General features: G+C 50.5%; 11 protein-coding genes across 11 annotated transcripts; 4 read left to right on the top strand and 7 right to left on the bottom strand.

Moving 5' to 3' along the window:
- Positions 1 to 122: 122 nt before the first annotated feature.
- HOO65_090276 (FAM86A protein) lies at positions 123 to 1,204 on the bottom strand (the record flags this gene model as incomplete). The annotated part of the gene is made up of 2 exons (XM_071004569.1): positions 123 to 896; positions 1,097 to 1,204. 2 exons carry the CDS (start codon positions 1,202 to 1,204, stop codon positions 123 to 125), a joined length of 882 nt encoding a protein of 293 aa, XP_070856162.1.
- A 344-nt stretch (positions 1,205 to 1,548) lies between these two features.
- Positions 1,549 to 2,641, top strand: HOO65_090277 (40S ribosomal protein eS24; the record flags this gene model as incomplete). Its single annotated transcript, XM_071004567.1, has 3 exons — positions 1,549 to 1,631; positions 1,977 to 2,224; positions 2,562 to 2,641. 3 exons carry the CDS (start codon positions 1,549 to 1,551, stop codon positions 2,639 to 2,641), a joined length of 411 nt encoding a protein of 136 aa, XP_070856163.1.
- Positions 2,642 to 3,235: 594 nt separating this feature from the next.
- On the bottom strand, positions 3,236 to 6,402 carry HOO65_090278 (putative GTP cyclohydrolase-2; the record flags this gene model as incomplete). The annotated part of the gene is made up of 2 exons (XM_071004441.1): positions 3,236 to 6,071; positions 6,146 to 6,402. The coding sequence occupies 2 exons, from the start codon at positions 6,400 to 6,402 to the stop codon at positions 3,236 to 3,238; spliced, it is 3,093 nt and encodes a 1,030-aa protein (XP_070856164.1).
- Positions 6,403 to 7,016: 614 nt separating this feature from the next.
- Positions 7,017 to 8,303, bottom strand: HOO65_090279 (putative GTP cyclohydrolase-2; the record flags this gene model as incomplete). Its single annotated transcript, XM_071001672.1, has 1 exon — positions 7,017 to 8,303. One exon carries the CDS (start codon positions 8,301 to 8,303, stop codon positions 7,017 to 7,019), a length of 1,287 nt encoding a protein of 428 aa, XP_070856165.1.
- A 1,264-nt stretch (positions 8,304 to 9,567) lies between these two features.
- On the bottom strand, positions 9,568 to 10,235 carry HOO65_090280 (NADH dehydrogenase ubiquinone 1 beta subcomplex subunit 7; the record flags this gene model as incomplete). The annotated part of the gene is made up of 4 exons (XM_071004611.1): positions 9,568 to 9,608; positions 9,663 to 9,759; positions 9,904 to 10,028; positions 10,199 to 10,235. The coding sequence occupies 4 exons, from the start codon at positions 10,233 to 10,235 to the stop codon at positions 9,568 to 9,570; spliced, it is 300 nt and encodes a 99-aa protein (XP_070856166.1).
- Positions 10,236 to 10,736: 501 nt separating this feature from the next.
- Positions 10,737 to 12,367, top strand: HOO65_090281 (putative metabolite transport protein; the record flags this gene model as incomplete). Its single annotated transcript, XM_071004507.1, has 2 exons — positions 10,737 to 10,835; positions 10,904 to 12,367. 2 exons carry the CDS (start codon positions 10,737 to 10,739, stop codon positions 12,365 to 12,367), a joined length of 1,563 nt encoding a protein of 520 aa, XP_070856167.1.
- Positions 12,368 to 12,535: 168 nt separating this feature from the next.
- HOO65_090282 (hydantoin racemase) lies at positions 12,536 to 13,380 on the bottom strand (the record flags this gene model as incomplete). The annotated part of the gene is made up of 3 exons (XM_071004590.1): positions 12,536 to 13,080; positions 13,123 to 13,234; positions 13,291 to 13,380. The coding sequence occupies 3 exons, from the start codon at positions 13,378 to 13,380 to the stop codon at positions 12,536 to 12,538; spliced, it is 747 nt and encodes a 248-aa protein (XP_070856168.1).
- Positions 13,381 to 14,153: 773 nt separating this feature from the next.
- Positions 14,154 to 15,649, top strand: HOO65_090283 (Actin-related protein 2; the record flags this gene model as incomplete). Its single annotated transcript, XM_071004520.1, has 3 exons — positions 14,154 to 14,169; positions 14,353 to 14,772; positions 14,919 to 15,649. 3 exons carry the CDS (start codon positions 14,154 to 14,156, stop codon positions 15,647 to 15,649), a joined length of 1,167 nt encoding a protein of 388 aa, XP_070856169.1.
- Positions 15,650 to 16,648: 999 nt separating this feature from the next.
- On the top strand, positions 16,649 to 17,884 carry HOO65_090284 (Serine/threonine-protein kinase SSN3; the record flags this gene model as incomplete). Its single annotated transcript, XM_071001673.1, has 1 exon — positions 16,649 to 17,884. The coding sequence occupies one exon, from the start codon at positions 16,649 to 16,651 to the stop codon at positions 17,882 to 17,884; it is 1,236 nt and encodes a 411-aa protein (XP_070856170.1).
- Positions 17,885 to 18,518: 634 nt separating this feature from the next.
- On the bottom strand, positions 18,519 to 19,308 carry HOO65_090285 (ADP-ribosylation factor 6; the record flags this gene model as incomplete). Its single annotated transcript, XM_071004601.1, has 3 exons — positions 18,519 to 18,681; positions 18,759 to 18,999; positions 19,059 to 19,308. 3 exons carry the CDS (start codon positions 19,306 to 19,308, stop codon positions 18,519 to 18,521), a joined length of 654 nt encoding a protein of 217 aa, XP_070856171.1.
- A 1,466-nt stretch (positions 19,309 to 20,774) lies between these two features.
- On the bottom strand, positions 20,775 to 22,043 carry HOO65_090286 (SAGA-associated factor 29; the record flags this gene model as incomplete). Its single annotated transcript, XM_071001674.1, has 1 exon — positions 20,775 to 22,043. One exon carries the CDS (start codon positions 22,041 to 22,043, stop codon positions 20,775 to 20,777), a length of 1,269 nt encoding a protein of 422 aa, XP_070856172.1.
- Positions 22,044 to 22,253: the final 210 nt, after the last annotated feature.

The following is a 22,253-nucleotide window of genomic DNA, read 5'->3' on the forward strand; positions in this document are numbered from 1 at the left end:
CGGTGTGTTGTACATATATGTATCAAAAGAATGATGTAATGGAGGCAGAAAAAAGTAATATACCCCTAATACTGGCACATGCCATGGTTTCTAAACAAACAGTTTTGTTTGCATGAGTTTAATTAATTTAGCCTGACAATGTGAATGGGCACAGTGGTGTTATAGAATGGGCCAGTTTGCTGTGCGGGAAGGGTCCCAGCGTATGTCATGAACTCGACGTTGAACCCTGAATTTCTGCAGACGCCGACAAACGTCTGGAAAGTCTCCTCGTTTCTCTGTGTGGCGCTAATAATGATTTTCAGATCCGGGAAGTGCACACGAAGCTCAGTGATCGTCGCTACTAGACTTGGAATCACACGCTGATCATACGTGATGTCGGCGCCAATCACAGTGTCTATGGGGCTGAGTCGGCCCCATTCTGTTTCTTCAGGCTTTGGAATGGAATGACCCCAGAGGAGAGCCGTAGCTACAAGGTCTCGATTGTCTTGGAGTCCATTGAGATAGAAGTTATCGGATAGAAGATTGATAACTTCGTCTGAGCCATCAGTGGCTATGACTCTTTGGGCACCGAGATGCTTTATGGCTAGGATAGAGAGATAACCGGTCCCAGCTCCAAGCTCAAGTACATATTGGCCTCGAATGTCACTATCGTTATTGCAAAGATAGTTTCCTAGGTGCAGGGCAGCTTCCCATGTCCGTAAGCCAGTTGTTCCTGCTTGGGAAATTAGGGACCGGGACTCAAGGAGTGTGATAGCCGGCTCTGGACCTTGCGCAGCATTTTGTAGTTCCGATAAATGATATGTTACGTATGAACGTTTTTGAGCCTCGACATCCTGTGATGGTAGTGGTGCTGCCATCATCTCAGCCAAAGCCTCCATAAAATCTTCGTTTACGCCCTGGCCCGAAGCACAGTTAGCAACAAGCCGTTCTACAGCATCATGCCCAGAAAATGAAAACGAACATATTTATCCCAATCATTGATACTGGCTTCAATCCGGGAGACGAGTTCTTTTATAGCTCGTAGTTTATACCGGGGCGGGGGGCCGGAATGTGAACGTAGTGGATCGTTGATGCAGAAAGAGATTTTTCTCTGTACTTCTTCATCCCGAAGATATTCCGCTGTAGGGAAATCAAGCTCTCTCTCTAGCTGGAAGTACTGGCGGCAGAATCGCTGGACCTGGAATGAGCTGCTATTCTGGTCCATCGTTGCTCTAGAAGTTGTTATCGTGACTCTAGAAGAGTATGGCCGTTGTTTGCAGTAGTATGTCTCTGTGTGGCTGAACTGTATAAGCGCCACAGTCCCAAAAATGTGTTGGTTTGTTTTTCCTAGTTTCTGCTTCCAGCCACATGTGCATCCTGATAGGGCTTGCTGACTCAGCTTCGCACCAATTTACCCATGGATGCAAAATTCCCAAGTGGGGCGTGATCCAAGTCTCCACATTAACATTTTTGAGCGTGTTGTCTTGGCTCGAAGAAAAGTATCACGGTTCATTTGTCCCCTCCCTCTCATGTCCTGAATTTCTTCTTTGCAAATCACACACCGCAAAAATGGCCGACGTCGATACTCCCGTCACTCTGCGCACCCGCAAGTTCATCCGCAACCCCCTGCTGGGTCGCAAGCAGATGGTTGTGTGAGTTTTTCTTTCCTTTCTTTCGCTTTTGTATTCATTTACTTTGCTTTGTATGGTTGGTGTGTGCATCTCTACGAGACTCTTGTTGCAAGCGTGCCCAAGAGGGAACCGATTCGAATCGAACGAGTAAACATTCCAAGTTTCTATCGATTACTACCTTCCGACAATCATTCTTCGACTGCATTCTACAAAAACTCGACCGCAACTTCCTCGAATCGACAAGGACGACGTTGATACCGGCCATGCTCTCCAACATCCCCTCGTAGATGCACACACAACCCGTAGAAAGCACATTAGAAACTTTGCCAACCGGAATCCCATAGTCTAACATGCTTTGCCTTACAGTGACATCCTGCACCCCAACCGTGCCAACATCTCTAAGGATGAGCTCCGCGAGAAGCTGGCCACTCTGTACAAGGCCACCAAGGACCGTGTCTCGGTCTTCGGTCTGCGCACCCAGTTCGGTGGTGGCAAGACTACTGGCTTTGCCCTGGTCTACGACTCTCCTGAGGCCATGACCAAGTTCGAGCCCCGCTACCGCCTCATCCGCGTCGGCATGGCCACCAAGATCGAGCGTGCTTCCCGGCAACAGCGTAAGTGCTATCCTCGTTCTCTCTGCCACTTCCACTGCCACCAACAGGCGCCTGGTAGTTTGTGTGGCTACGTTGTGTACCGTTTGGCGTCTTTGACAGCGAACAGTATGCTCCAGTGGCTGCTACTAAAACTGCTAGTTGTCTGGGTGGTGGCTGTAACAGACGAGTCGAGAAGGGCTTTTGTCTCCTGTCTTCTCCCCCGGGAAGACAAGAGGCTTTCTTATACTCTGTCCCCCTTATTGCTGCTATCATTACCCTGTGGGGTCAGCAACTGGCTCGGCTCTTTTTTCTATTCTATTGTTTTGCTTCAATCGCTAACGTATTATTTCTCGAACAGGCAAGCAGCGCAAGAACCGCCAGAAGACCCTTCGTGGCACTGCCAAGACCAAGGGCGCCAAGGCCAAGAAGGAGAAATAAACGATGGGCGCTTGATGTCCTCTTTATTTCCTTCCTGTGTGGTTCGTCTTCTCCACGATCTCTCTTCATTCCTCTTTTTCTTCAATGGGTGGTTTCGGAATATATGTCGGGAACGAAGGTTTTTCTTTTTTTTCAAATGTGGGGTTTTAGGCCAAGCAGAGATCATAAAAGCATAGGTTGTTTCCGACATCTCATCTCGGGCCCCTAATGACGTTGTATATGATAGAAGAAGCGAATCATTTGTCTTTTTATACAGGACTTCCTAAGGATCTGGAGGGATAGGGAAGATGCTGGATCGCTGGAGAAAGCGTCTGCTAAAAACGAAAAAACAAAAATAACAATTAAGCAAAAAAAAAACTTAGGAAACACCCCATGATTTTGTACCTCGAAACTGGATAGCGCACTGTGGTGAACTGTTGAACATTCAAAAATTGGCTAATATTGCAGGACTAATCGTGCTATGATAAACAGAAATAATTTGTTGTCTATGTAGGGGAAATTGCAGTCAAGACTATAACCTCTTGAGGTGCCTATTGGGACCATTGCTGATTCTTCACATCTTGCCGTCCATTGGGTTGGGCAGGCTATGCCATGTTAGTGAGGGTTCTGCGGATCAGGAATGTGACCATCAGAGTCTTCTGATAGATCTGCCGAGTGTACAACATCTTCTTGGGCTTCATCGTAAATCGTGGCTTGTTCTGGGCTGGCTTCCATGTCGCCCTCGCTGCTTTGGCGGCCTGGGGAGCCCACTACGGGCGTAACAGAAATGGGTCCTGTGGCAATGGCGTCTCTATCGGACAAGACCCGGTGGTCCGTGTATTGGCCGGCTTTCTGTGTATCGGGATGATCATGGCTGGATTTACGGTGTGGCGACCGCTTCAAAGAGCTGGTTTTGTCAACTTTGGAGTTAATTTCCACCTGAGAAGAGAAATCAGCAACCATAGTCTGACGGGTATCTTGTGTGGGTTTGGGTTCGAGGTGCGACTGGGAATCCGTAAGTCCTTTGCTGGCCGAAGTTGGGGGAGGGGACAGGAACGGTGGTTCGTAGGAGACGTCCTGTTCTGCTTCGGCCCCTAGTTCTGCACTTGAACACGATTTGCGCGTGTCGGACTTCTGGTCATCGTTCACATTCTGCGCAAGCAAGGTTTGCTCGCATAGCTGCGTCTTGAGTACAGCTTCATGAAACGTACCGTCAACATCAACTTGGTCTTTGTCAGCATGAGCATCGGGGTCCACGAGTATGAGTGGTTGTATCAGCTCTGCAAACGTCAGGGTCTCAGAATCATTGCTCTCATCATCTTCATCGTCCGGCGCCTCAAACCCGCGGTAGATTCGCTGGCCGGTAGCCTGGTCGTACTCCTTTTCAGGGTGTTCTTTTTGCCGGTCGCGATATGACAGGCGGAGAACCAGCGAGTCATCTTCGTGGACTTTAAGGATGATGGCGGCTACGTTAGCAACTACCGGCTCCCAGTTGGTGGCCGCGGACAGAATCCACTTCTGGTATGTGATGATCATGTCCTTTTTTGCCTGTCCAGGCTGAAGCTTGGGCAGTGTAGACAGATCTTCAGGTGGTTCGGGGATATCATCCTGAGGTGGTGGCAACTGTGTTGCCGAGTCTAGCATATCATCATTGTAGCCATGGTAGTTTTGAGACTCGTTGTAGTAATGTGCTGTACTACTGTTGGCATAGTAGCTCTCTTCAACATCGGCGTCGTCATATGGCAGCTGGTCCTCAGTAGCCTGTTCATCCCAGTCTCGGCGTTTCCGCTTGCCGTGTGAAGCATTCTGTGTGCGGTACCAACGTTGAACGAAGGGGAAGGGTGGCTCTCCAAGGTCCATATTTTCCCTGACACATTCTACAGCACGGAGATTTATTTTACCCCTCCAGCTGTCATAATCACGTGTATCACTAGACTTCTTTTGGGGAACATCCTGAGTCTGGGACTTGGGCTCAAGGGTAGGTTGGGACTTTTGAGACAGGGCCTCGGGGCTAGGCTGTGACCAGGGCTCGGTTTCAGGCACGAGATCTTCATATCCAGATAGCGATCTAAGTAGAGCCTGGCGACGCTTCTCAAGTTCATCGGCAGTATTGTCCTTCTCTTTTACTACCGTTTGGGCCTGGCCTTGACGGCGGGCCTTGAGGAAAAGCCTCCGACGTTCATTGCGCTTCTGGGTTTTAGTCTTACCAGGCCTAGATATCAGAGCGTCCGACGTGGGAGCCTGGCAAGCAGAAGCAGTAGTAGAAGCAACAGTGGCATGTGCGGCCTTGGTGGGCGCTCTGTTGCACTTAGAAAGAGCTGACTTCCTGCGTATTGCTTCATCGGCGCCTGAAGAGTCGGAGTTCGAGTCAGAATCAGAGGAATCCGAGTCTGAAGAGTCCGATGAGGAGTCTGATGAGGAATCCGACGAGCAATCTGAAGATGATGAGTCCGAGTCTGAGCTTAAGCTAACTGCGATCTTACTCCGCGTCACAGGGGTTGCTTTATTCTTGACGGGCTTTGCCACTGGCTCATCACTGGCGTCTGAAGAATTACCCGAGCTTGAGCTTTCATCAGAGCTGCTATCTGAACTATCCTTATCCTCATCTCCGTCTTTAGATTTAGAGTTGGCCTTGTTTTCTGTTAAGCTCCGAGGCCGAGGACTTCGTCCCTGGCTCTTTTTGGAATCTGAGGATGCAGTGCCTTTTGAAGAAAGGCCCTGGCGCTCGGTCTGAACATCGAAAGTATCAGCGGACACCTTTTCAATCTGGCGCGCCCTGAGCGGGCTAGGCGGGGCCTTGGAAGAGACTTCCTCGGGAGGCCCATCGGAATCAGAGAGCACTGAGGCTTCTTGTATCTCGTTTTGCTGGGTTTCGAAGGGTATCAAGGCATCTACATGCTTAGTGCTTTTATGGGGCTTCTTAAGAGCTACAGGGGAAGAAGGCGATCGGGAGAGTACCGAAGATGTGACTTTAGTTGCGCTTCTCACTACTGATTGCTTGGCTTGCGGTGGCGAGGGGGGTCGGCACATAATCTTGGGGCCTTTCTTCATGACTTGGTTGTGGAGGTTTGTCGGGTGAGAAGGGGACTGGAAATGTGGGTTTATTTGAATATTCTCGGAGACAAATTGCTGCTGATTTTTACCCACCGCATGGCTAGGCTTTGACAGGCTAGATGGGTGGTTGGATGAAGTACTGGACAGTGGTCTAGTAGGAGCCATCAAGCGGGCGGGTGTGCTGGTTTCGACTTCACTGGCATTGAGATATGAAGTCCGTCTTCGTTTTGGCGCCCGTGGATGCGGATGCGAGCCTTCATCAAGAGCGGGATACATCGATATGGACTGCAAGGCGCCGTACGAAACGCCATCAACTACCGTGGACCCGCCGTCTTCGAAATACATACGCCCAGTGATTTCGCGGGCATAGAGTTCATCTTGGCGCAAGGGCCGGATTCTGTGGATGGAGAAAATTGCACAGTTAGAAAAGCTGAACAGCTTTTAGATAGCCCATAATATATATCCACTTACAATACTTGGTCATCCTCCTTCAAAACATCAGTGATTTGCTGGAAGTGCAAGCACTCAAACGAGCCACCGTTCTTGTCGATCAGCTCGACGACGAAGTCCTCAAGTGTTGATGATGGGTCTGCCTCAGAATACAGTGGAAGCACGGTATGTACTTGAGCCGTCAGTTGTGATACGGGATAATCAACCTGATCAGGGACATTCCATAAAAGTCGTGAATCTGGCGCAGCGGCACGACGAACAACTAGCCGGAGCCTCATGGCGGTATAAGAGAGGGCTTTAGGGAAAGGGTAGGTTATTAGGTAGAAGAGGGCCGTAGGCTAGCGTGCGGTCGAGGTCGAGACTTGAATGCGACACAGCCTATAGAGAGGAATAATCCCCACGATGCGAAGATGTTGGTCAGTTAGCCGGGGGGGGGGGGGGGGTTATGTCGTGGAGCAAATACAGCCTGTCCAGCTATGTGTCGACCCAGATCTCTCAGCGTCGCTTTTAGCATCAAGTCCCGGATAGCAAGAATGGGAAGGTGTGACGAAACCCCGAACAAGGCTGCTGCCGAAAAATCGCACGTCGCAGTTGCCAAAGTTGAGGACGCGACTCGGAAAATGCACAAGGGAATTTTTTAATGGGTCCTTTTTTTATTAGCGGGGGTGTGTCACTATCACTATATGCATGTGCTATCAAGTAGCGAGCGCGAGATTCATGGCAAGCAGCAAACGAACGAAGCAAAAGTAGCAAATATATTTATAAGAATACAGCACGCGCTACCCCGGCAGCGAGTAAGTAAAAGGACGATTCAAGTGTATATATCATCTCAACTAGAAGTTCAGTGGCTTTTTCCACTGGCCCGCCTATCTTCATCCTCTTGAATCATTTCTCATCGTGGCATGGAGCCTAAATCTAGCATATGCCCCATCTTCTCGATCTGCAAGCCTGTGTTAGTATTGCATAGCATATAGCCAAATGAGGTCCAGTTTTCTGCTGCTTTTTTGAACCGACGTACCTTTGTTTTCAAGTACCCCTCGACCTCTTGGCTTCGGAAGCCGCCGCGCCCTTTCCAGGACAGCGGCACCATGCTCACGCGCTCCTTGACCACAACTTCTCTGTTAGGGCCTTCAATTGCACGGATCTTGTCGGGGTTATTAGTCAGTAGCTTGACCTCAGTCTGGCCCAAATCCATCAACATTGCCGTGGCAAGGCCGTAACTACGAGCATCGGCGGGGTGGCGGAGGATCAGGTTTGCCTCAACCGTATCCGAGCCCAAATCTTGCAAATTGTACGCTTTGAGCTTCTCGCCGAGGCCAATTCCGCGACCTTCTTGACGCAAGTAGATGATGATTCCCCCAGCGCTATTAGATGGCAGAGACATGAGTCGGGCAGCTTCGTCCAGCTGCTCGCCACAGTCACAGCGAGCCGACCAGGCGGTTTCGCCAGTATAGCATTCTGAGTGTATACGCACCAATGGGATTTCGGCCTTTTGCCTTGGTGTAGTTTCTGCAGTGGGAGATTCTTCCTTACCACTAGATTTCACCATCCCGCTAGTTGTTCGCCCTGGAAACAAACGCCCTGTGTATGCTCCTCTAACCATGCGGTCCATCTCTGTCTCCCCTGGCACGACCGCGTCCAGACTCTTGCTTCTGATGTTCGGCCCAAAGACAATGGCCAGATGCTCCTTGTTGTCGGCGTTGTTGGAATACAAATGTAGGAACATTTCCGTACCAGCCGTTGTAGGAATGCGCGCCCGCACCAAGCACTTGACTTCGGGCAGCGTCTCCAACAGCCGCGGCCGTTTGTTGCCGCATCCGCCCTTGGGGTCTGCGCTATCAACTGGTACCGATCGTGGGGCGGCATCGGGGCGTGGGGTATGTGAGCCAGGGGTTTGCGGGGGGGTAAAGGATGGTGACAGGACGGAGGCGGGTGGCGCATCGCGGGGCGCAATGAAAGCCGCAGCAGCAGTATCGCTGAGCGAGATTTCGTCGGGTGAATCAGCCCGCAGGCTCAGGGCGGCGGCGGCGCGCGGTGAGTAGAACGAGGGAAGCTGGGCGATTGTGGGTGATGCTTCGGATCCAACGTCGGCTCCGCTGCTAATGTCAGGAGCAGCGGCAGCGGCGGCGGCGGTGGCGGCGGCGGCGGCAGCCTTAGGGGATTCTTCTGGCTGTGGCATTGTCATGTGACTTCAATTAATCGGACAAGATACAGTGGAATTTAGTGGCAGCACAGGCGAGGGGCCGAGGAGGGGGCTAAACAAAGGAGGGGTGACAAAAAAGAGGAAGAGAAAAAAAAAGAATTAAAGAACAAGGCAACAACACACAAGTAGATGTCCACAAAATGGCTGCTGAAAAATAAAGGAAGAAGAAGAAATAGAAGAAAACAAGACTAAAAGGGCTTACTTCTGTCTATTAGCTCATTAGCTATAGTTGCCAGTTCAATCATGGCCATCTCCAAATCCGATTCCAAGTCCAAATCTAGTGCACGTCCCGAAACACCCACTCACCTTCCCACTGTCACCATGAGGAAAATTAGCCAATATTTTGTCTATGACTAAGATGGAAATGCATATATTACTAATAAGCATCAAGAGAAGTTCATCGTCTCAGCTCAAGGCCAAAAACAACCGAGTCCTCTAAGCCTACTGCTGCTCCTGACCTGTTCAGGAATCCCAATGCCAACCCCGGGCTCTTAGCTAAGGTTTATAAATCGTACATGGTGTCTGTAATTTAATGTTAAAGTGAAGAAGGGTTAAAAAAAGTGCCGCGCGCGTTGTCGTACCGTTTATCACCGAGGCCCTATTCCTACTTGAACGGTGGCAACCCTGTCTAACCCTAATGATGTCTCGTGTCTCTTCCGCCCGAAGATATGCAATGGTCTAAATGCTAGTCCATTTCACATGTGATAGCCAGAACCCAGCTCTTTCGTCCTACTATTTCATAGAAATACGCTACTCTTATTTTGAAATCCCTCTACGGTACCGTGGATATAAAAAGCAAGAACCCCTTTTCCAATCAAAGCTGCTAGGCTTGACCAACTTTAGACCTATCTGCTCCTAGCCTCCGCCTACCAGTCAAGCCATAGCAGGTGGTGACAGCGGTTCTAAGTACGCTACAGTACAAATAGACGGGCACATCACCCCAGATGCTTTCGCATGCTACTCAATGTGTGCAATGACACTCCATTCTCTCACTCAAACTGGAAGCTATTGTGATTTGTGTGAATACATTCATCAAGGTCAGGTTCTAAACAACTCTGTATCTGTGTATGCTTCTCTGTATGATAATGCTGTGCTGTGCTGTGCTGTGCTACGCAGTTCTTTCTGTTTCTTGTAATTCGTCCACAATGGGCAGGCTTCATGAACCAAGGAAAAGCGGCCATGGTCTCCCGACACTGGTTCCTGTTCTTCTCAGCTAGGCTCGGTAGAAGTTGAGCGTGTCTTATGCAGCACGCTTAGACTTGGCGAAGAGGGCCGCGTAGCCTAGCGGCGACATTTGGCTTTGTGGGTACATAGAAGCCTAGCATCTTTAGTTACTCCGGGCTCCGTCCTTGGCAGCACGCAGCTCGTCCATCTTGGCGACACGCTTCTTAAACTCGAGATATTGGCACTTTTCATACGAATGGCGCTCATCCTATATGTTGAGAGGATGAACGTTAGTTGGAGGCCAATGACTTTTAGTTCTCTAATGCAAGCCAAGACCTATGTCTTATAGCCTTAGGCTCCTTGAGCCATGACGTGAATTAGACATAGGAATGTAGCCACGCGTATAGCATACCTCGCATTTCCAGGGCAGATAGTACGTATCGTAGCGGCAGCGGTTCAGGGGAATCAGCAAATGCGCACAGCTATCACGGTAGGCTAGAGGCAGTCGAGCCTCGCGCATTTCCTCGCGGGTCGCGCCTATTGTGTTTCCCAGAGTGTTAGCAATGCAATTTTGGATAATACATAGGGTGTAAATGGCCAGAGGCCTGGATCACTCGGCCTGAGCAAGACTCTAGCCTCCGCTTCCCGCTAGTGTGGAGGGTTCGGAGTAGAAGGCTAGCCGGGCGTGCGATATGGTATAGTCTTACGGCGAGCAGGCTCGGCAGATTCCGAAGGAGACGTCATGGTGTATTTCGTGGGGGTTTCGAGAAGCCGGACGGTAGAAATATCGGAAGTACAATAGACTCAGCTTCGAGGTCAAACCAAACTCTCGTAACCCTTCGCTCAAGCTTCGATGGAAACAGGGAAGAATGAGGAACCCCGTTCTTAGGTAATCTCGGTCACTGGCCAATAAAGCCTCTGTAAATGCTAATCTCACCGAAAGCCACTCTCCACAAATTTGGTAAGGGTGACCTACTACCGAGACCCACTTTAAGCACATACCGAACTCGAGCTTTTGGCTGGAACTTGGACAATGATTTAAAGCCTCTTATAATTCTACGTATTTTTGGATTAATTAACTGATCCTTTTTCTTTTCTTCTCTCACCTTCGAAAAGAAGAAAAAAGGCATACCTCCCTCTCTTCAAGGGACGTACCGGCTCTTGTGTACCAAGGAGTCTCCTTCTTTTCTTCCATATTGTCCTCTTGCCTTTCTCTAGACCTTCCTGCTCTTTCGTCGTCTCACGATGGCCACGTCCCCGTCTCGCTTAGGCGGTGCTAGCGTATATGTAATCATCATAGTGTTCCTAGCTGCTTTGGGCCCACTACAGTTTGGCTTCCATATTGTAAGTTACAAGAGCTGGTGGTTGAAAGCCTCTATGCCCATGTTTTGAGGTGTAACATGTGTTCATAGCCCTCTGCTAATCTCCATCAGGCCGAACTCAACGCCCCTCAAGATGTCATCACGTGCAAGTCGAAACCTGTCGCCGCCCTTGCGTCCAAGGTCAACCGCTGGTTCTCCCGGTCCAGCGACTCGACAGCCGACAACAGCAATGTTTTACTCCCTGACTGTATCCCCATGTCTGAGGCTGCCTTTGCTACTATTTCCTCCATTTTCACCATTGGCGGCCTAACTGGCGCCCTTGCCGCAGGTCCACTCACCTCCAAGTTTGGCCGTCGATTGGCCATGCGCATTACTGGTATCTGCTTTCTTCTTGGTGCCGTATTCGAGACCTTTGCTGGCGGCGTTGGGATGTTGGTTATTGGCCGCTTTATTGGTGGACTGGGTGCTGGTGCTTCTACCGTCATCGTCCCTCTGTACGTCAGTGAAGTCGCTCCCCCAGCTTCCCGTGGCTTGTTTGGAACATCAACCCAGGTCATGATCAACGTGGGCATTCTCGTTACCCAGGTCGAGGGGTATTTCTTCTCGTATGGCAACGCATGGCGCTGGATTCTTGGCTCTGGTGTTATTCTTGGGTTTGTACATATTTTTGGTCTGTCTGTCGTTCCTGAAAGCCCTGCTTGGCTTGCTAGTCAAGGCCGCTTTGATGTTGCACGGCGCAATCTCCAGCGTATTCGCGGCGGCCCACTCGCAGATATTTCAGACGAGGTGGCAGCGTGGAAGGATCACGATGCGGCCGCCGATATAAATGCAGAGCAAGAAGGACTGCTTTCTCCCCCCATGGCATCCCCTAACTCGGGATCCCATACGGATGCAGCCCATCTAGGTTTCCTGGAGGTTCTCCAAGATCCCGATGCCTTCCGAGGTATTGTTGCCTGTGTAGGCATTGCCACCGGCCAGCAACTATGTGGAATCAACAGCATCATCATGTACTCAGTGTCTCTGCTGAACGACATGCTTCCTATGAGCTCCGCATTACTTAGCATCATCATCTCGCTTGTTAACCTCGGTACAACTGTTGCCTGCTCTCCTCTTCCCGACAAACTGGGCCGTCGCAAATGTCTCCTCCTCTCTATTGCCGGCCAGGGCACCAGTTCCGTCCTCCTTGCATTCTCCATTCAGATGGGAATGAAGTATCTTTCAGCCTTTGCTGTCCTTGGCTTTGTCGGCTTCTTCGCTGTCGGCTTGGGCCCTGTCCCTTTCATCATGGCATCCGAACTGGTCAACCAGGAAGCCGTAGGTGCTGCCCAAAGCTGGGCTCTGGGCTCCAACTACATCTCAACTTTCTTGATTGCGCAGTTTTTCCCCATTGCGAACAGCTTTCTGAACGATCTTCTGGGGGGAGCTGGTTGGATATACTACGTGTTTGGCGGACTGAGTGTCCTAGTGTTCCTCTTTGTGCTTTCCTACGTGCCGGAAACGAAGGGCAAGCGCAACGCTGACGAGGTTTGGGGGCGCACCCGCCGTCTTGATTGAATATCTGTATAAAAACAGCAAACACGATTCATACTTTCCGTATTTTTACTGGTTCCGTAGCCTTTGTTTTCTTTGCGTATGATTTACTCTTGGTATTTTTATAACATGATCGAAGCTTGTTTGTGCATTTCCAAATATTGCTCCTCGCGAGCTGTTTATTTTTTTCACTTATTTCTGCGCCTCAACAATGGCGGCTAGCTCCGTCAAGCCTGACTTGAGCCCATCGATAATCACTACATCTTTGCTTTTGTCGCCATATTTTCTTGCGATGGCTGATCGAATGATGTCTTCAAGTCCAGCCATCCCCGCACATCCCATGACAATCGACTGCACATTGCCAACATCCAGCAGCCTCTCCACTGCCTGACACAACCGCTGCTCAACTGTATCTGGGTCTATGTTGTGGAAGTCGCCCGCATTAAGGCCCGTGGAGAAGACACCCGCAAAGTAAGGATTCTGGTCTGGTTCAACTTGAAGATAGTTGGCCACTCCCTCCGCAAGATGTTTTTCCCAAAACTTCCCCGTAGTGATGATTCCCCAACGTGGGATTTCACGCTTTTCGTCAGAGGCACTTGTAGAGTGAGCAGCTATAGCCCGGCGATGAGCGTCCAAGACGCTTGCCTCAAAGATGCCAGTTACAGGAGCCTTTTGAGTACGGTCCTTGTTAGCAAGCTCGGATATTTCTCCTACGAGGGGATTCACACTGAAGCACGCTATCAGGATCGCATCAAAGCTTTGTAAGTACGAAGCCCTACAGGAGATGTCAGCTTGTACGGCCTCGCAGCTCGCTTCTATCCCCTCATCGTCGTCTATGCTTGCAGGGCTGGTTTTCGGTGCGGTATAAATTGAGACTTCGGCAGTAGTATTCTAAGAATATGGGGTCAGAAAGAAGCTCGGGCCAGATTCATAAGTGCAGAACTCACTGCGAGAGAGGCAGCATGAGCATCGAGGACCTTTTTGGCGCCCTTGCTCATGTGCTGTGAGGAGTTAGGGTTTAAAACAAGGAGCTTCATAATTACGGGGCTGGATAATGGGTATTGTGTAAGGTATATTGCAGCAATGAGAATGTTCGAGAGTTTCTGTTGTAATTCTTGTCATTAGACAACAGTTTTATAGTCGTCAAGACTCTCAGTAGTCAGGCAATCGAGAAGGTTAGATTAGATCATGGTATGGTGACGTGCTACTAGGGTTGTCTCAGTACAGCAATAACACGTGACCCCAGAGCTCCTGTAAGCATGTGGGGCGGGCTGAAGCTATGCTTTACAAGGCGGGAACTACCTTCAAAAATACATTATTATAGCTTATCTAAAACTACAGCATAAAATACAGGGCCTAACACAGGCTTAATACAGGGGCTCTCCCCGTAGCGCTTACCTGTTAGCTGTCCCAAACCCCACCAGCCTTCCTCCTCTCTCTCAATACCTCAACACAGCCCGCTCTTTTCGCTTGATGCCTGTTTGCCTTTCATTCATCAAGCTTCGGAAGCTGCCATCGTCATCAAACAAACCTGAGTCCACCTTCATTCGAGCTGCCAGGCAGCCGCCAATACACATCAGACAGCTGCCTGCCACCCACCCGGATCCATTGGACATCATCAACTTCAGCCTGGAAGTGCCAACCAATCTCTAAGCCTAGTTAAGCTCAGCTCAGCTTGCGGCCGACTAAATCACATCGACCTTGCAATTGCTATCCATCGAACATCGTATAGCGTGGCCCCTCCTGTGCTATTTGATTCTTTTTGAATTGGGCTCTTGTTCCTATTTATTGTTAAGCCTAGCTATCCGCCATGACCGCCCCCATTGGTACGCATAACACTGTCTCTCTTTCACTACCAAGCAAGCCAATTCAATGGTGGAATTACCTCGAATGCCGGCCTTCGCGGCTTCCTCGCTATTCCTGCATCTTGCTTACATGCTACTATCCCCTACTGCCTATTTTGAACTCGGACGGATCTGGCTGACCGCTTTATATCTTCACTACTACAGTGCTCGACGGAGGAACCGGTTTCCTCAAAGTCGGCTATGCCGCCCAAAACTTCCCCGAATTCCAGTACCCTTCTATTGTCGGGCGGCCGATTCTGCGTACAGAAGAAAAGGGCGACGATGACATCGTCATTAAGGATATCATGTGTGGTGACGAGGCCGCTGCTGCCCGCACTATGCTCCAAATCAGTTACCCAATGGAAAACGGTATCGTCAAGAAGTGGGACGATATGCAGCACCTATGGGACTACACCTTTTTCGAGAAAATGAAGGTCGATCCTAGAGGGCGCAAGATTTTGCTGACTGAGCCGCCCATGAACCCCTTGAAGAACCGCGAGCAAATGTGCGAAGTCATGTTTGAGCGCTACGGCTTTGGCGGTGTTTACGTCGCGATCCAGGCCGTGCTAGCTCTATATGCGCAGGGTGGGTTTCTTTTCCCCTCCTTTTTATTTTCCATTCTTAGCTTCCCATTCGACTTTTCCCTACTATAGCACCACACCACCTCAAGTATACCGGACTTCTTTCTATGCGGCCTAAACACGCGAGCTAACTCCATATTTCTCCCGCAGGTCTTTCCTCTGGTGTTGTTGTCGACTCTGGTGACGGTGTGACCCATATTGTCCCCGTCTATGAATCTGTTGTGCTCAACCATCTGACCCGCCGTCTGGATGTTGCTGGCCGCGATGTCACTCGCAACTTAATCAACCTCTTGACTCGCCGCGGCTATGCGCTCAACCGCACTGCTGATTTCGAAACGGTGCGCCAGATCAAGGAGAAGTTCTGCTACGTTTCTTACGATCTAGAGCTAGACAAACGCCTGTCTGAAGACACCACCACTCTGGTGCAAAGCTACACTCTTCCCGACGGCCGTGTCATCCGCGTTGGTAGCGAGCGTTTTGAAGCACCTGAATGTCTGTTCCAGCCCCATCTGGTTGACTGTGAGCAGCCAGGTATGGCTGAGTTCCTATTCAACACCATCCAATCAGCCGATGTGGACGTCCGGTCGTCGCTGTACAAGGCGATTGTGCTTTCGGGTGGTAGCAGCATGTATCCCGGTCTACCCTCAAGATTGGAGAAAGAGATAAAGCAGCTGTGGCTGACGCGCGTGCTGGGCGGCAATCCCGAACGCCTCAGTAAATTCAAGGTCCGGATAGAAGACCCTCCAAGACGACGCCACATGGTGTTCCTGGGCGGAGCAGTGCTGGCCAACATCATGGCAGACAAGGAGAACATGTGGGTGACGAAGCAGGAATGGGAGGAGCAGGGCGTCCGTGTGCTGGAGAAGTTGGGCCCGAGGTAAAGAGAGAAACAGTATGGTGTTAGTAGTTTATTGTCAAGTTCACATTGCAGACATGACTATCAACTTGTCCAGAGACCGGCCTCGGGGGGTTTTGTAGTTCGTTTTCTTTTGTTATCTTCTCTTTTTTTTTTACTTTTTTTTCTTCTAGTTTCTGTAGCTGTCCATGTTGCAAGGTTGTTGTAAGCCTCCCATTTTCTTTCCTGTTGTCAGATTGTGTACATGTACATGTTATCAGTCGTTGGTAGTTGTGGCTGAGCCATACGCCACATGTAAATTCAAGAAACGCCACATAATCCTGGAAGACCAAATCGTCATCACCAAGATCCAACGCGCGGAATGATCTCGGGACAGAGAGCACGAAATAAAGTACGACCAATAAACCCGAATAAAATTAGCGCCTGACTAGTTCTTCGCTGCCCTTCCAAGGCGCTTTATATACTATATAGACCTCATACAAAATCATCAACTATACCTACACCAGCTTCCCTCACTGTTTGACTGTCTCTCGTTTGCTTTCGACCCAGTATCCCATTAAAGAGTCTACGGCCGGCTGGCTACACACATACCCACGATAGCACAAGCCAATCTAGCTTGACAGCCCAAGTTTTTGTTAGACGTGTAAACTCAGTCTCTAGCCTTCCTCTCCTCCCCCTTCTCTTTCCCTCGCTATTATCTCCAATCTGTTTAGCCCTTCTTGGGCTTGTCTTGGCTTCGCAGAATATGAGCCTGACGAACCCATCCTCAGCTTCAGGTGCTTCTGGCCCCGGCTCAGGGCGGACAAATGCCTTGAAGCGCACAGTCCAGGCATCCTTTGAAAGTAAGTTATTTTAGCCATGATGCAATGCAGAACAAGTATACATCATTTCCCTTCCCTTCCGCGTTTCCTCAAAGAACAAAAAAACAGTAAAAAAGGCGCCATCTTTTCATTGTTTCTCAACTACCGCAATACTATACTATACTAACCTATCTTCAACGTTTGTACCAGCTCCGAGCCGCAACATGGGCCCCCAACCATATCAGCCCCGGTATCGCGTCCGCGACAAGTACAAGATCATGGGCTTCATTAGCAGTGGTACATACGGCCGTGTGTATAAGGCCACAGACCGTAGCGGACGGCCTGGCGAGTTTGCCATCAAGAAGTTCAAACCCGACAAAGAGGGTGAACAGCTCGCGTACACAGGAATTTCACAATCAGCAATCCGCGAAATGTCGCTATGCACGGAACTGCGCCACGCCAACGTTGTCAAGCTCATTGAGATCATCCTCGAGCCCAAGTGCATATACATAGTCTTTGAGTTCTGCGAACACGACCTGCTCCAAATTATCCACCATCACACACAACACCCACGACGGCCTATTATGCCCACAGCTATTAAAAGCATCATGTTCCAACTGCTGAACGGCTGTTTATATCTCCACACAAACTGGATCCTGCACAGAGATCTGAAACCCGCAAATATCATGGTTTCAAGCAGCGGGGAAGTCAAAATAGGCGACCTTGGCTTAGCCCGGCAGTTTAGCAAGCCGCTTCACAGTCTCTTTAGTGGCGACAAAGTAGTAGTAACTATTTGGTACCGTGCACCAGAACTCATTCTTGGCTCACATCACTACGGCCCCCCAATCGACATGTGGGCGGTGGGGTGTATCTTTGCCGAGCTGCTGTCTCTGCGGCCAATATTCAAGGGAGAAGAGGCCAAGATGGATAGCAAAAAGACAGTGCCTTTCCAGCGCAGTCAAATGCAGAAGATTGTCGATATCATGGGCATGCCAACCCGCGACCGCTGGCCACTAGTCGGTGCCATGCCGGAAGCAGGGTCGCTCTCGCTTTTAATGCATCCACATCACCATCACTACAACAAGATGCCTAACACGTCACTACTGGAAAAATGGTACATGCAGACCATCAATGGTGGCAACACGCCAGCCGCCTCCAGTTCTTCGGGCACGCCGTGTCCGCTGGTGTCTCTAGGTGCCGAAGGGTATAGATTGCTCGCCGGCCTGCTGGAGTACGATCCACAGCGCAGACTAACGGCTGCACAGGCATTACAGCACCCGTTCTTCTCGTCGGGCGACCGGTTAGTGGCGAGCTGCTTTGAGGGTCTTAAGAACGAGTACCCACTGCGACGCATCAGTCCCGATGACGAAATGCGTACGAATGGGAGTATGCCTGGGTCGAAGCGGTCAGGCCTCCATGACGATTCTTTGGGGCGCGCGAGCAAACGTCTCAAAGAGTGATTTTTACTAAAGGCCGAGCGCTGGAAGCTATTGGATATAGAGGGGAGGGGCAGTGTGGAAGCCCAAAATACAACGTCAATTAGAGAGGGGGGAGGGGAGGGGACAGCTAAAATGGGATCGGCTCTACAGCGCCCTCATCCTTTCCTTCTTTATTTTCTCCCTATTTCTAGCGTATAGCCGTGTGTAGGTAGGGCTATAGTATGACGCAGACTGGCAGTCAGAAAACAGGTATGTATGTAATTGGGGTGCATGCATTCATGGTTTGTTGGGCAAGAAGCACAGGCAGACGACCAGGGTAATCATGCCCCCAAGAGACACGACGGGGCACGAGACACCAAGCCAAGAGACATACGCATATCAAGGCGGACTAAGACATGGATGGATAAGAGAATCATGGGCATATATCAAAAAAAAAAAAAAAAAAACAAGAACGAGAGCATGTTGATGTTACTGTTGACAAACGACTTTCATTGACCGCATTACATAGATTAGAAAGACAGTATAATAAAGCGAAGAGGGAGAGAAGAAGATAAAATGAAAAGGGGGTATAAAAACAAGACAGGAGAAAAACCGAGAGTTGTGAGCAGGATGTAAGTAGGCAGACATGCAGACAAACAAGGGGACAGTTGGGAGTCTAGTCCAATCCGGGCCCAGTAGAGCACAGCAGAGTACCGACAAAGTACAGTACCTTGGGAGAGAGGCTGGCATTTTTCAGAGATGCAGAGCCGCTTCCCTTCTTGACAACAGCAACAGAAATCAGCACATCCTTCATTTCTTTGCGACGGGCGCTGGCGGAGCTTTGATGTTGTTGCTCAGCCACGCCAACCCCTCTAGAAGACCCTCGCCGGTAGTAGCGCACGACGGCACGACGTACCACACCTTGTCCTTGAGTTTAGCCAGCTGCAGACACTCGGTGACATCCTGCGGGGTCATGGCCTCGGGAAGATCCTGCTTGTTAGCAAAGACCAAGAGCAGACTGTCCTTCATCTCGTGATCGTTAATGATGCGGTGCAGCTCGGTACGCGCTTCCTCCATTCGTGCGCGATCGGATGAGTCGATGACGAAAATAAGACCCTGAGTGCCTGCAGAGAGAAGAGGACGGTTAGTGACTGGGCCTATTTATACACGGGCAGAACGAGGGTAAGAGAGGGAGAGGGAAAAGGACATATCTTACCGCTAAAGTAGTGTCGCCACAGCGGACGGATTTTGTCCTGGCCGCCGACATCCCACACATTGAACTTGACATTCTTGTACGTTACGGTTTCGACATTGAAGCCGACAGTGGGGATGGTGGTGACGTCCTGGCCCAGCTTGAGCTTGTACAGAATAGTAGTCTTTCCAGCAGCATCAAGGCCGAGCATCAGAAGGCGCATTTCCTTGGATCCAAAGATCCTGGCCATCATTTTGGAGAGTTGGCCGCCCATGGTGAAGGACAAGAGAGGGAGGTTGTGGATAGGGTATTGGTATCCGTGAGAGAGAGTGCGAGAGTGAGAGAACGAGAGACAGAGACGGGTGTGCGAAGGCGATATGGTTTGCGCGTAGCTGCGTATATAGTATCAGTCGGCCAGGTCAATCAGTTGGTAGTGATAGCAAAGCCCGTGATGAGAAAGAAGACGCGCACGCTCCCGGAATGGGAAAGGGAAAAAGCAAAAGAAATAAATGAACGGAAAAAAAATGGAAAAAAAAAGAAGAAGAAAGCAAAAAAAGCTCGTGATAAAAAAGGGAGTCGCTCCACTGTTGGAGTTGCGAATGTTGGTGGTGGGTTGGTTCAACTCAGTAAGAGAAAGGGGGATCTTGGCAATATCAAAAAGTTGAGCAGAACACGACAGGATGTAGTTAGTAATTTGGCGGCTAAAAGACAACCCCTCTATGATAGAAAAAACCCTAAAGGCCTAGGAAAAAGGGTAGAGGCCAAATGGAGAAGCGTATTCATAGGCAAGAAGAGATGTGACAATTTTTCAACAATGGCACACGGGATGCAGACAGCGGGAATGCACAAGATTCACTTGGTGGCTCATTTACTTGCTTGATGACCTTCTTGTTCATACGCTGATGAGAAGAAGCTTTGTGCTCTGTGTTAAAGCCTGGCTTTAGGGTTAGAAGCATTGACACAAACCTTAACGAGGGGGTTCAGTGTCTCGATGAAGCTCACACTAGGCTTCTGCCAATTCTCTGCCCTGGTTGGAGAATGGACTCAAAGGAGGCCTAGCCACAGAAGAAAAAAGCCCACAGCGTGTTTCATGATAGGAAAAAGGGGAGAAAAAGGCAGAGCTTCTTTCCACCAAAGACTGGCCCTGTTTCTCGTTCCAACCAACAATAAGTCGTCCAAAATATAGAAGCCCCTCCCCCTTATCAAAGCTTCGGGCCCTGCCGCAGTTACAGTGTCTATTAATCAATTAAAAACTGTGTCATGGGCCAACATGGACGCGTCCATGGCCAATGACAGCGCAGTGTGGCGCACGCACTAGTCTCAACGCAGTATAGCTAGCCTCTCAGCTGCAAGGGGCACAAATCACGGTAGACTACTGCGCACTGTAAGGAAGCCTAGCTGAGCCGCTACAGAGCCTAGCAGGGCCCAAAGGCACTGAAAGGCCCCTGTAACGTCTGCGCAAAAGGAGTAGTAATAGTAGGCAGATTGCCAGCACTTCCCCGTTCTGCCTGCCTCGCTCAGTCAGTCGAGATTCCAACTCTTTTGTATCGTTCAAGGCGCATTTGCAGATGTAGAGATGAAGTTATAATAAACAAACCACCGGGCTAGAAAAACAGAATCCCACAAGATAAATCAGCCAAATAAGCAGTCCAAACGCCATGTGAACAAATGTACTCCCGCCCCCTACCCTCCCGTCTCTGTAGACCAGCCCTTTCTCTGCAATGCCGTCGTCCGATCGTCCTATGCCCGGAAGTCAATGACGAACCGCCGCTCCACCTGCTGCATAGTCGTATAATCATTTTCCCCGTCAAACCGCAGGTTTACCTTGCCACCCTCGGCAGTACTGATGACTTCGGCAGAGTAAAATGTTGTTGTCTGTGGATACATGGCTAGCACTTTCTTGCCCGGCTCCCAGTCAGGCAGGCTCTTGACCCCCGCTTCGGCCGTGATTGGAATCATGCTGCTAGCGCTGCTGCGGTATTCTTTCTGTGAGGAGGCGTCTTCGGGCTCAGGTTCCACGTCAAGCACCTTGTAGCGCCGGCTCTTGCCTTCACCTAGCACTGCCTTGACTTCTCCGAGTATCCAGTCTGAGGGCGATTCTCCAGGCGCTGTTTTAGGCTTAAAGGCTACCGCGTCGCCCTTGGCAAAAACATGCGGCTTGGCGCGTACCCCGCTGCCGCTACCAGCACCCCCATGGGCTGAGGGCGTGCCGCTGCCTTTGTCGCTGGGCCCGGGTGTGCGGTCGTCTTCCACGGGTGGGATGCTATCACGCTGGGAATTCCGTTCGGCACGCTCGGCGCGGCGCGAGGTTGGCCCGCCAACTGGGCTTGGCACAGGAGACTCTGTCCCTCCTTCAAAGTCATACAGACTGCTGCCCGCAGCAACAGTTGTGTTTCCTCCAGTAGCAGAGGCAGATAAAGCTGTGGGCACAGGCGTGGACCTGTCCTTGTCACGGTCTTTTTCTCGCTCTTTTTCCCGCTCTGCCCGCTCGGTGCGATCTCGCTCCCGCTCCTTCTCGCGCTCCCGCTCATGGTCTCGGTCTCGTTTCCTCTCCTGCTCCCGTTCCCGTTCTCGTTCTCTTTGTTCTCGCTCCCGTTCCCGATCACGCGTCCGAGACGCGCCGGCCCGCGAGGTTGGCCCCAGCGACGTTGGTTTTTCATCGCTTGTGGCTGCTTGCTCCTTCGCGCTTTGTACGCCCCTCAAAATCGTCAGTTGCTCAATGAGGCTTTTGATTTGGGCTGACGCTGTGTCTTCAGCCTTGACGCCTGCCCGGCACAAGTCCTCCATTTTGGCCAGTGTGCGGTAGGCTGGCTGGGAATCCTTGCGCAACTCTTCGGCGGCTTGCGAGTCAAGAGCTAGAATCTTGTCTAGGTTGGCGTTGTCCTCATTGACTAGTGTAATGCTTTCGTTGATTTTTTCTCGGCATAGTTCCCAGAGTGAGACCTCCTCGCCGTGACTAGCGCCATTGTTGCGTGCTGAGCCACGACCGCTGCGATTGCGCTGTGACATTTGTAGGGGGAGGTGGTGGATGAGATAAAGATAAAGGGTGAATGAGGCTGGGATGACGCGAGACAACGCTGAGGTAGAAAGGCCTAAAACAAGGCGATTGGCGAGGTTGAGTCGCCCGGATGAGATGGGCGTAGAAGGAATAAAATACAGCGGGGGGAATATACACAAGCGCCGTTGTACGACTAATTCGATATCTTAATAGCTATACGC

This window comes from Ceratocystis lukuohia (genome assembly GCF_044167205.1).
Source record: "Ceratocystis lukuohia strain C4212 chromosome Unknown Supercontig9_pilon, whole genome shotgun sequence".
NCBI classification, from domain to species: domain Eukaryota; kingdom Fungi; phylum Ascomycota; class Sordariomycetes; order Microascales; family Ceratocystidaceae; genus Ceratocystis; species Ceratocystis lukuohia.